This window comes from Antedon bifida, chromosome 8 (assembly GCF_963402885.1).
Source record: "Antedon bifida chromosome 8, ecAntBifi1.1, whole genome shotgun sequence".
NCBI classification, from domain to species: domain Eukaryota; kingdom Metazoa; phylum Echinodermata; class Crinoidea; order Comatulida; family Antedonidae; genus Antedon; species Antedon bifida.
This window is the reverse complement of record NC_136233.1, coordinates 20,368,598-20,381,955: the sequence shown is the minus strand read 5'-3', so window position 1 is coordinate 20,381,955 and position 13,358 is coordinate 20,368,598. Positions and strand designations below refer to the sequence as shown.

The 13,358-nt window shown below is 31.2% G+C and overlaps 1 protein-coding gene and 2 non-coding genes across 3 annotated transcripts in view; 1 reads left to right on the top strand and 2 right to left on the bottom strand.

Moving 5' to 3' along the window:
• The window catches only part of LOC144849758 (uncharacterized), a 19,124-nt gene extending 5,766 nt beyond the window's left edge, over positions 1-13,358 (top strand). The window contains exons 5-12 of the mRNA XM_078706795.1: positions 237-282; positions 755-815; positions 958-976; positions 1,729-1,748; positions 2,304-2,627; positions 9,876-10,193; positions 10,330-10,365; positions 12,894-13,358. Of these exons, the coding sequence (XP_078562921.1) occupies positions 237-282; positions 755-815; positions 958-976; positions 1,729-1,748; positions 2,304-2,627; positions 9,876-10,193; positions 10,330-10,361 (820 nt within the window). The 3' untranslated portion in view covers positions 10,362-10,365; positions 12,894-13,358. The remainder of the gene's footprint in view (positions 1-236; positions 283-754; positions 816-957; positions 977-1,728; positions 1,749-2,303; positions 2,628-9,875; positions 10,194-10,329; positions 10,366-12,893) is intronic.
• On the bottom strand, positions 3,529-3,601 carry Trnav-aac (transfer RNA valine (anticodon AAC)). The gene has a single exon. It is a non-coding gene; the product is annotated as a tRNA-Val (tRNA).
• Trnav-aac (transfer RNA valine (anticodon AAC)) lies at positions 4,095-4,167 on the bottom strand. The gene has a single exon. It is a non-coding gene; the product is annotated as a tRNA-Val (tRNA).

The following is a 13,358-nucleotide window of genomic DNA, read 5'->3' as shown; positions in this document are numbered from 1 at the left end:
AGATGATTAATAGCAAGCTGCGAGCCCTGACATTTAATTTAAGACACCTAAATGGGTAAATTATGATTAAAAATAATAATATGAAAATAATTTATTATTTATTATCTTGTATTGTGGTAACCCTAAATCAGTTGTTATTTTAGTAAAGAGTATTCAATGGCCAACAAAGAAGACCGGTTGTAATGGTGCAGAGGTCCTTGTTGTAGTTTAATATTATTATTTCATTAATCCTACAGCAGTGGTACTACTAGAAGTGACGAAGCTGCCGGTACAAGTTTGGAGGTTGGCTATGAGTATTTGTGATTTCTATTAAAATCGTGTTTTATCTTTAAAAATGAAGTAGCTAGTAAATATTTGTTAGGAGGATTGAAGTCACAATGAAAAAGAAATTAAGAGATATGTTGTATTTATGATAAGTAGAACAATTGTGTTTTTGTTTATAATTTAAATTACTTTACTTTTAAACCTTTTACCTGGACCATTTTGAAAAGCAGTACTAAAGTATGTTACAGAAAAGTGAAATTGTTCTTTTTTGTTTCATTGAATATTATAATTTGTGACTTATATTTTCGTTCAAGTGGTATGTCAGCAAAATTACTCAAAATTATTCATAGAGTAACAAAGAATATAAACATGCCTTACATTGGTCCAGTATACAATGTATGAAAAGTCCAATAAATCCGTAGTCAGACTCATTCTATGAATCATGTGAGCAAGTATAAACAATTTTTAAAATATTCTTTTTTTTTCAAAGAGTCATAATGATGATCCTGAGGGAAAACCATTATTTGGAACATCTGGTGTAAATGCTAAAGGTAAACTTTACCATTAATATCTTGAATACTTTTATGAAAGAAATTTTACTAAAAACTATAATGTTCCCATATGTTATGTTATTAATTGTTGCCCTTGCATAGCAATTGTTAATGTTTTGTCTTTGTTTATTGTTCTATCTAGAAACAGTCTCAAATGAAAGGTAATGGTTTGTGGTATTTTTAATTAAAATTTTAATAAACTATGCTTAAAGTAGAATTATTAATGAAAATTCCTCTGTTAATGTACAAGGCCTAGGCTTAAATGAATATTTCATTGCCAAGAAATAATTAATTAGTAATTAGTTGCCTTTATTCTTCGCAAGGTAAGGTGAACGCTAACTAGGCAGGCTTATTTACATAAGATATTCTACTGGTTGTTGGCTATAAAATATAACAGATATCGCCTTTTATATCGGTGAAATATAAGATTTGACATCCCCTTGGGAATGATATATTTCTCTCGGGAATATATATTTCCCTTTGCCTTAGAATATATATATATTCCCTTAAGAGAGAAAATATCATTCTCACAGGGATGCCAAATCTTACTGTTACTGTCGTTACCATACATCTTATAATGTTCCTTCACTGCTACCTCTTTTCATATTTTTATAATGGTTTTCTTCATTGTTAGTTTACAGTTTACTGTCATATACAATATATTAACATTATTCATGCAATTTATTTCCATGATTGTACTAATAAAATATTCTTAGAAGTCTACAGTAACTAAATTAGTATCATCTAAACATTACATTACAAGCTGTTTTTTTTAATTTAGAAGAGTAATTCTCTTGTAAATGTAAACAAAAAATGACTTTTGACTTGATGTATTCCAATATAATAAAATGTTTCATCTTTATTTAATTGCACTCCTAAACACCCTCTACATATTTTCCTTTTTGTTCCCTAGATCTGAATCTTCAGACTCAGGTAAGTAATAAAAGCTGATTTATATTTGTATGTTCCAGCTCAGAATATGTGTTTTTCACATGAATGAATACAAAATAAAAGTGTCAGTATTTTATTCTCAAATTGAAAGCTATAAACTAGAGACACATGTTCAAAAGAACATGAACCCAGTCATTTTCTCACTATGTGAACAAGTTGTAAACAATGGGTGGGGCCTGTGGCGAAGCAAATTTAGTTCACTGGAAATGGTACTCTAGCACGTAAATTCATGATAAATAGCACCTGTAGTTGGCCGGAAATGACAATCCCATACCGTGCTGGAATAAATTTAATGTGAATGTCAGTGGGAAGTTCCTGGATAATAAGGTACTTCCGGTATGGTACACATAGTTTTTTGATATGTGTAGTATTTATTAACAAATTAAAGTTAAAGATAATTAAAGCCATCTATGAAACCTTTTATTTCAATAAAAATAATAGGAACACTCCATTTTGCTAACAGATCATAATAATATTGAGTGATGAACGTCTTTACTTTTATTTAAAAAAATGTCTGTCTTTTGTTATTTTTTATAGGAGATGCTATTAAAATTGATATGCTTGACATTTCTACCTATGAAGGAAGGGATTTTGTTCAATTATCTCTAATCTTAACAAATTTTAAAAAAAATGCTAAAATATCCAAGATGGAGTGGTATAAGGTGGAAGGTGAAAAGTACAAGTTGCTGACGTCAACACAGTCACCTCCAAAGAAACGCTATCAATGTGCATATCGGTCCCCCGATAAGACCAAGGGGTATCTTAACATCAAAAAAATAACTTCTCAAGATGGAGGAAGATACATGTGTAAAGTGCAAGTAGGACAGGAAATAACATGTTATGGAGTGTTAAAAGTTGAAGGTAATAAATCTATACATATCTTTGAAATTTGTTTAATTCAGTTGCAACACATTTGCTTTTATTGATTTGTCTAATATCCAAGTTTCTTAAAACTAAACAATTTTTATAATGTATGGTAGACAACCTTTTCAAGAAAATTAGATTCGGGTTGGTGAACTACAGTCCAAAATACGCAGAATTTTAACCAAAAAACGTCAACTTGAGGGCGCTATACTAATCCAAAAATGCGTGAGTCTTTCCAAAATAAGTAAACTTGAGGGCGCTATAAATTATCCAAAATATGTGAATTGTCCAAAATATGTCTAATTAAGGGCGCTATTCCTTTTCCAAAATACGCGATTTGTCCAAAATACGTCAATTTGGAACCGCTAATAATTTTCCAAAATACGTCAACTTGAGGGCGCTATACTAATCCAAAATATGTGAGTCTTTCCAAAACATGTCAACATGGCGGCGCTATAAATTATCTAAAATATGTGAATTGTCCAAAATACGTCAAATTGAGGGTGCTACTGCTATTCATTTTCCAAAATACGTGATTTGTCCAAAATACGTCAATTTGGGACTGTTAGTAATTTTCCAAAATACGTCAACTTGAGGGCGGAAAACTTTTTCCAAAATACGAGAGCCTTTCCAAATGTATCAATAATATATTGAGAGTGTAAGGTAAAATTACAGTTTAATGTATTAAAACAAGCACAAATGTGCGGTACAGCAAAGAAACTGTAATGACGTCATAAGACCAGATGTAACGTCACATACACATGAAATACGGCTATGTACCATCTTCGAGACGTGATATAGCTGCATCCGGTTTAAAATTTAAAAATCCGGCTCTGTAGCTTTGAGGACATGTCCATGTAGTATATTCATGCCAATTCACCATAAAGTTTAAGAAAAATGGTCTCGCCAGGGCTCGAACCGGGGACCTTCTGCGTGTTAAGCAGACTTGATAACCACTACACTACGAAACCTCTTACACCAAAAATGTGGGTTACACAAAGTTTTTTAATCCATTTAAATTACAAATAAATTATTATGGTAATAAGCACAAAGCAAGATAAACATGTGTAAAAGTGATAATTACCGATTACACAAAATAAATATTTAAAAAAATAATGAAAATAAGGTTTCGCCCGGGCTCGAACCGGGAACCTTCTGTGCGTTAAGCAGACGTGATAACCACTACGCCAAGAAGCCGCATATAACTACATAACGCTGTGGTGTGTGTCACACATTGTGGCTTCTTAATTAAACAAATTAATTAACAAAAAAGCACGAATGTGCGATACTCGGGGTACAGCAAAAGAAGCTGTAATGACGTCATAAGACCGGATGTAACGTCACGTACACATCAAATACGGCTATACGGTACCATCTTCGAGACGTGATATGACTGCATCCGGTTTGAAATTTAAAAATCCGGCTCTGTAGCTTTGAGGACATGTCCCTAAAGTTTAAGAAAAATGGTCTCGCCAGGGCTCGAACCGGGGACCTTCTGCGTGTTAAGCAGACTTGATAACCACTACACTACTAAACCTCTTACACCAAAAATGTGGGTTACACAAAGTTTTTTAATCCATTTAAATTACAAATAAATATGGTAATATAAGCACAAAGCAAGATACACATGTGTAAAAGTGATAATTACCGATTACACAAAATAAATATTTAAAAAAATAACTAGAATTTAATTCGTCACTTTGACGAATTATAGGTGATCATTTTTATCATTTTACCGAAATTAATTTTTTAAAAACATGTACGTATGTTAACATACGATCGGAAAATGTTGATGTATGCCATCCTATTATACACTTATAGTGCTGAGTTGTGCCTATTATATGCCATGTACAAGATGTACAGTATATACTGTATATCTATATACAGTGTAGCATAGGTGAAATTACGGGACACACATCATGTTCTTATTTTCTGGTATGATGGAATTATCAAAATAAACTCGAAGATGACAATTTCGAAAGATAATGAATTGAGCAAATAAATATAAGAATTGGAAGAAAATTTGGCACGTAGAAGCGCAATACGCGCTCTTTGAAATTTGTATAACTTTTACGAAAGAGATGAAAAAACTACATTTTAACTTCAACTGGCCATATGATAACGTCACAACATCCGATAGGCTTATTTTTTATATGAATACATATCTACATTTCACTAGCTCTCATAATAAGTTATAAACATCAAGGTCAACTTTAATTCAGAAGAGCTGTAAGGTATTCAAATTTACCTTGTAGGCGAAATTACGTAACCACCGTTATTTAAATTTTAAGACGTGATGACGTCATCCAAATGAATATCTTGGTAATTCATAAGTAACATAATTGGTTGAGGTAGAATATTTCAAAAATTAAAAGAAAATCGATCACAGATAAGCGAGTTGCGCTCTGTTGAATATAGTGTTCTATGGCAAAAGGGAAAAAACCTTATTTTAAAAATTCATGTGGCCATATGATGATGTCATACCATTTTGTACGTCTAATGTGTATACACATTTATATCTACAACTCATTGGCTTCCATAATAAGTTAAAAAAATTGGGGGTCACCTTCCATTCTGAAGAGTAATATTCATTTTAAAAAGGCCTTATTTTTTACCATTTTTAGCACTTTTGTACAATTAATGTGCGCATTTTGTCATTTTTGACGTGCTCGTAAAGCACTATTTTAAGTCGAAATGGACTCAAATATGGTGAATGTACTAAGGACGATGAGTAGAATGCAATTTGTACAAAAAATAGGTATTTTTTACGCTTTCTAGGTACGCACGCGCAAAAACGTGTTTTTGCGCAGTAATTTTTTAAAACACCCAAATGGCCTAATTCATGCTCTAAATTGATCAAAACATAATTTTGAGCTTTTTAAATTTTAACGCGCGATTTCACGCGCATGACCCTACGTGCGCGTGCATTTTTATTTGCTAATATTTTTACCCTTGACCTGAAGTTTACGTGTAGTGAATTTTACTAATATGTGATAACGAATTATGAAGATATGATTGATAATGTGATTTCACAAAATCGCGTATAAATGACGTCACGGATGAGTGATCACGCTGAAAAGCTTATTAGGACTAAGTTACAGTATTTGAAAGACATTGTGAAATTTCGGTAATCATTGACATTTAACTTTTTGAGATATTTGTTACACAAAAAGTGTACAGAAAGAAGAAAAATATTTCAATGCAAGTACAATAACAATAGGTGATTTCATTCTAAATGATCACCTAATAAAAATAAGATATACTGTATATCATATTGCGTATACAGTACTTTTCACCATAAAGTTTAAAAAAAAAAGGTTTCGCCCGGTCTTGAACCGGGGACCTTCTGCGTGTTAAACAGACGTGATAACCACTACGCCAAGAAGCCGCATATAACAACATAACGCTGTGGTGTGTATCACACATTGTGGCTTCTTAATTAAATAAATTAATTAACAACTAGAATTTAATTCGTCACTTTTACGAATTATAGGTGATCATTTTTATCATTTTAATGAAATTAACATTTTTTAAACATGCACGTACGTTAACATACGATCGTAAAAAGCTGATGTACGCCATCCTATGACATGATGCATATACACTTATAGTGCTGAGTTGTACCTCTTATGTGTCATACAATATATACAGTATATACTGTATATCTATATAAGGTGTAGCATAGGTAATATTACGGGACCCACATCATGTTCAAATTTGTTGGTATGATGGAAATTATCAAAATAAACTCGAAGATGACAATTTCGAAAGATAATGAATTGAGCAAATAAATATAAGGATTGGAAGAGAATTTGACACGTAGAAGCGCATTGCGCGCTCTTTGAAATTTGTATAACTTCGACTAAAGAAATTTAAAAACTATGTTTTAACTTCAACTGGCCATAGGATAACATCCGATAGGCTTAATTTTTATATGAATTCATATCTACATTTCATCAGCTTTCATATTAAGTTATAATCTTCAAGGTCACCTTTAATTCTGAAGAGCTGTAAGATATTCAAATGTATGTTGTAGCTGAAATTACATGACCTAGGTTATTCAAGTTTTTACGCGTGATGACAGCATCAAATTGAAAATGTTGACAACTCATGAGAAAGATAATTAATTGAGCAAGCACATACTAAAATTTGTGCGAAAATCGGGTTCAAATAACGGAGATGCGCTCTATTGAATGTGAAAACCCACACAAAAAGATAAAAATTACTAATTTTATAATTCAAGTGGCCATTTGATGACGTCATACCATTTTGTACGTCTAATGTGTATATACATTTATATCTACAACTTATTGGCTTCCATATTAGGTTAAAAAAATTGGGGGTCATCTTCCATTCTGAAGAGTTATATTCATTTTAAAAAGGCCATACTTTTTACCATTTTTAGCACTTTTGTACAATTATTGTGCGCATTTTGTCATTTTTAACGTGCTCGTATAGCGTTATTTTAAGTCGGAATGGACTCAAATTTGGTGAATGTACTAAGGAAGATGAGTAGAATGCAATTTGTACAAAAAATGGTATTTTTTTACGCTTTCTATGTATGCACGCGCAAAAACGTGTTTTTGCGCAGTAATTTTTTAAAACACGCAAATGGCCTAATTCATGCTCTAAATTGATCAAAACTTAATTTGGAGCATTTTTATTTTTTAATGCGCAATTTTACGCGCATGACCTTGAAACGCGCAAGTTTTTATTTGCTAATATTTTTACCCTTGAACTGAAGTTTACATGTAGTGAATTTCATTGATATGTAATAAAGAGTTTTGGAGATATGATTGATAGAGTGATTTTACAAAATCGCGTATTAATGACGTCACGGTTGAGTGATCACACTGAAAAGCTTATTATGGCTAAGTTAAAGTATTTAAAAGACAATGTCAAAAATTTGTGATCATTGACATTTAACTTTTTGAGATAATTGTTACACAAATTTGTACAGAGAGAAATAAATAATAAGAAGGAGAAGAATAAAGATTTCATACAATAACAATAGGTGATCATTTTATTCTAAATGATCACCTAAAAAAGCACGAATGTGCGATACTCGGGGTACAGCAAATGAAGCTGTAATGACGTCATAAGACGGGATGTGACGTCACATACACATCAATAACCTACCAAATACGGCTATATGGTACCATCTTCGAGACGTTATATGGCTGCATTCGGTTTGAAAATTAAAAATCAGGCTCTATAGCTTTGAGGACATGTCCCTGTAGTATATTCATGCCAAATCCCAGCTCAATACTACAACGAATAAGGGAGGAGTAGTACTTTAAAAATCGCACTTTTTACTCAATAGTGTCCAGATGGAGGAAGAAGAGTAGGAGAAAATGAGTAAGTCCTAGACTCGGGTACCCCGAGTAAAAAGTTTCTTCGAGTAAAACAAACAAGTACATTTTAGTTACCTCCGCCAAGGAGGTTATATTTTAACCCCTGTATGTTTGTGTGTGTGTGTGTTTGTGTCTGTGAACAGCCTGGAGGCCACAGTTTTTATCCGATTCTCACCAAATTTGGCCACAATGATCTATGCCCCAAAAGCTCGGACGAGTTCGATTTTGAGGGGGAAAGGTCATCGGTCAAGGTCACAACTAACAAAAAACTATTTTACTACCTAGAGACCACAGTTTTTATCTGATTCTCACCAAACTTAGCCACAATGATCTATGACTCATCATATAATTGTGGTTAAATTTTGAAGGGTCAGGGTCAAAGATCAATTTCCACAAAAAAAAAAGAAATAAAAAAATAATAAAAAAAAAAACCAGTGATCTCAACTGTGAGAGGCTGGATACATAACCCTTACACCAAACTCATCCACAACTTTGTGGTGTGCAGTTAGCCTATTTACACTTTTATGTAGGGGAATTTTACAGTAGGCGGAGGTTTGTACTCTCGGAGTACCCTCTAGTTATAAATTAAATTATTGGAAGGCAGAATTTTTTGTAAATAAAATGCCATAGAGTAGCCAATTATTATTTTTCAATGTAATCATTTATTACTGAATAAAAACAAGTATGTTCCAACATGCATCCGTCAATAGGCAGTGCATATAATATACATTAATAATGTCTGAATGATGTACGATTGCATTGCCAGATGTAGCTAGTTTTAATGAGGCATAAACCGGCTACAAAAAGAGCATGTACAATTATAGTCATTGGTATGAGAACATTCTTTATTTAGTTTTAACACATTTGTGACAGCTCTCCGGTCAGGCAACTTTAAATTTTTTATTTTTTTATCTTTAAACAATCGTTTTTATCTGTACATAATATTTATATATATATATTTTTAGATTCAATTTTAATGATTGTTCAATTTGATGCTTCACAATGTTAAAATTTGATATCTTTGTATTTTTTTTGTTTACTTCTAGGTTCAAGTGCAGTATATATAAATAAATAAAATGAATTTTGTGATCTACAAAATTGATATTTTTCTCGAGCTCGACAGACCAACATCGCTTTCAATTTAAACTTAAGATCTAATACAAGTTACCTAATTTGAAATCTACCATAATAGTTATTTCATATGATAATTGATATTTAATAATAAAATAATAATATTAAAAAAGCATATGGTATTGTAATTAAAATAATATAAATAATTGGTTAGAAGAAGTAAAGTAATTATTTTTTTACACAAAAACGTCGGCAAAATACCCATAGTTAAAACAGTTTGAAATGGTTCGGTTGAGCGAGAGAGATCTAAATGTAACATTATTATGATCCTCAAACTATAATATCATCTTAAATCTTGATGAAAAGTAAATAATAATAATTAAAAACCATTATTGTTAACTTTCTTATTGTAGAAAATTAATAAAAAATTTGTTTTAAGTTGGATAATTTTCCTACTTTAGAAAATTAATAGTGGCCTCAAGTTGAAGTATTTTGGAAAGTCTCGCGTATTTTGGATTATTATAGCGCCCTCAAGTTGACATATTTTGGAAAAATTCTGCATATTTTGGATTGATAGCGGATAATAGTTGGATAATTTTCCTATTTTAAAAAATAATAGTGGCCTAAAATATTGTCTATATTCTGCATATTTTTTGGACTGAATTTCACCAACCCTATTGAAAAATTAATGAAAAATCTAAAAAAAATATTAGTTAAGTAAGTACTCAAGATGTTATGATTTTAAAATGAAATAATATGAAATGAAATCTTAATATAGGGTGATGAATATTACTGTCGCTTTCTCTGGTTTTTTTTATAGCTCCTATTAAATTGAAGATTGATAGTGTTACTACGTATGTGGGGAATAAAGTTCAATTTACATTGGAAATAACATTTCTTGATAATTCTGCTGAAATATCCAATATCAAGTGGTATAAGGATGTTGAAGGTGATGGACCACCTGTTACGATTAAACGAACATTACGGTATCAATATGACAATACGAATAAAGACAAGAAGTATTTTACAATCAAAAACGTTAAGTGTAAAGATGCAGGAAAATACATATGTGTAGTGCAAGTTAAAGAAGTACATGATAGAGAATATGATTGTTCTGGAATGTTGACAGTTAATAAAGGTAATATATCTATACATAATCCATTTTAAGGAGGTTTTGTCATCCCAGTTATGGATATTATTTAAAAATGATCTAATTCATGTTTGAAATGTTTTGATTGTTTATACATTAAATATTAAATGCTTTGTTTTTGTAGAGAATGATGATAGTGGACAAAGTAACACATAAACAGGTAAATTGTGTTATTTTACCTTTAACCTGTACAATACTATAATTTTTTTCTATAAATGTATAGTTTTCAGAACGAATGTTACAATAAAGGTTTAAAAATATAAACAAATTATGTATTTTTGAAATTGGTACATCATTGCAAGATTGAAAATATTTTTAACAATTTTTTTAGACATTGCCTATAACCACATTATATTCAAAATGGCCACCAAAAGCATGAAAATACTATTTCTTTTCTTTATATTGTCCATAGATAAGAATTCTATGTGTTGGTTATAAATGTATAAATAATGAATCTAATAACAACACAGAACACATGGTTTTATGATAAAAATAGGATTATTGGTTTGCGGTACAGCAATGCATAAGATTACTTGAAGTTGAATATCAAGAAAACAAAAGAGATTATTATTGATTGTAGGAAATTTGACAAAAACCACAGTGAGCTGATAATTATGAATGATAAGGTTAAGATTGTAAAATATCATAAATATTTAGGTACAATAATTGATGATAAACTTTATTGGAAAGAACATTCAACATATGTTACCAATAGGTGCAAACAGAGGCTTTATTTTTTAAGACGTATGAAGAAATTTCATGTTCTGCAATATAATCTTGGTGTTGCTTTACGAATCAGTAATTTGATCAGTTTTAACATTTTGTGCAATAGCTTGGTTTTATAGCCTCGATAAACAATGTATGAAGACAGTAGAGAAAATCAGTAAAACAGCTTACAGAATAATAAGAAAGATAGTATAAGAACGCTAAAGATTGTTAACAGTGCTAGCTATAAGTCAAAAATTTCAAGTAATTATGTCGGATGAGTATCACCCTCTCCATCATTACCTTGTCTTTAGTAAGTCAGGGCGTTTAGTGTACCCAAGATGGAAAACCAATAGAATGAGAAACTTGTTTCTCCCTACTGCAATTCAATGAAACCTGAAAACGAACATAAATATATGAAAAATATTGTTTTTGGTACTATATACAGAGCACCTTCCTTAGATCCCAATACTTTTTTAGATAAAATGGAAATTATTCTTAATTCACAAAATAAAATTGTTTTTCTCCTCGGTGATTTTAATATTGACCTTCTTAAATATGATTCAAATAATCATGCTCAAAACTTTATTAATTCCTTATTTAGCAACTCTTACCTCTTATCCATCGCCAAACCAGAATCACATCTTCCACAGCAACTCTGCTTGATAAAATTATTACTAAACAAACCAACTTCCCTAACCATAATGGTATACTTTATAGTGATGAATCTGACAACTTAACCATTTTTAACATTGCGTCATTCTATAATAATTTGTCCCATTCCCCACCAGAACAACCTTCCTTCTATAGAAAAATCAGTGATCTGACCTTAATCTCATTTAAAAGTGAATTAATCAACACTTCATGGTAAACTGTTTTTTCATCTGATGATCCTAACATACCTTACAATTCATTTGAATCAAATTTAAAACGCCTTTATGATAAACATTTCATTCTTGTACACCCTCCAAAATCTAAACGCAAACTGAAATCATGGATGAGCAATGGTCTCCTAAAATCGGTTAAACACAAACGCAAACTATACGCCAAATATTTACATAATCCATCAGACAAGAATAAACATAAATACAGGCAATATCGTAACAAACTCAATACAATTATTCGGAGAGTAAAGGCTGACCACTTTGAAAATTATATCAAAGGTACCTGGAAAATTATAAACTCATTACTAAATAACCCTAAAAAAAACGAAACCAACCTAACCATAAACTGTGACGATAAGTCCAACTCTCATCTCTAGTTCGTTTAATACTTTTTTTGCACAAATTGGTTCTTCCCTTGCCAACAAAGTACCCCAAACCCAAACAAATTTTACTGACTTTTTATCTGAACCTCTGTTCCCCATTCATTGTTTTTTACCCCAGTTGATCAATCCGAGATCTTTACTGTTATTAATTCTTTTAAGTCAAGTCAAGTATCATTTATTGTCATTTGTTTTAAGAAAAAACATAGAAATTCTGTTTGCTCTGTTGGTTAAAAACAACAAAGCCTCTGGTTTTGATGACTTTTTTACTAGAGTAGTCATACACACATGTGAACATTTAATCAATCCACTATGTTTTATTTTTAATCTGTCCCTTTCTAAAGGCGTATTTCCCGATATCTTAAAACATGCCAAAATAACACCAATCTTTAAATCTGGAGACAAATCTAACATTAACAATTACCTTCCTATTTCTGTTCTTTCAATTTTTGCTAAAACCTTTGAACGTATAATTTATGATAGGACGTATTCCTTCATCCAAAAACACAAAATTCTGTGCGAGAATCTATACGGTTTTCGTAAAGGATACGATTCAGCAATGGCCCTCCTACAACTCACTAATAATATTGTGGATGCCTTTGAAAACAATGAATTTGCTATTGGTACTTTCAACGGCATTCGACACCATAGACCATTCAATACTTTTAGCTAAACTTGTTTGCTATATGACGTGAATTCTCATCTCTTTTTTCTTCCAGTTTCTGTAAGCGTTTCTTCTTCGACTGTTTGTAAGCATTCCAAATACGTATCGTCTTGTCCCACGAGGCTGATATACACTGTGTAAAATGAAAAAAAAACAACTAAACAGAATAGGTAAAGAGTATTATGTAGTTTTGGTAACACTACGTATGTTAGGTTATTTAAAAAACAATTTCACTGTTTTACCTGGACGGAGTCACTGTGTCCAATATTTTAATGTTTGTGAGTCATAAACTCTGAAAAGGAATATACAGTATTACCAAAGTTAAATGTATTTCTTTGGTATAAACAGAAAAATAACTTGCTCTATCTTATCTATAGTAAACAGAGAGCATATATACTGTAGCACATATATAGCATGAAAACGTTATTCTACTGTATTCAAGTTTTTCTCATTTGTTTTCTCAATTACAGTAGTAAACAGTTTTGGTTTTAGGTCAGTGACTACACATTCCATTCCAATT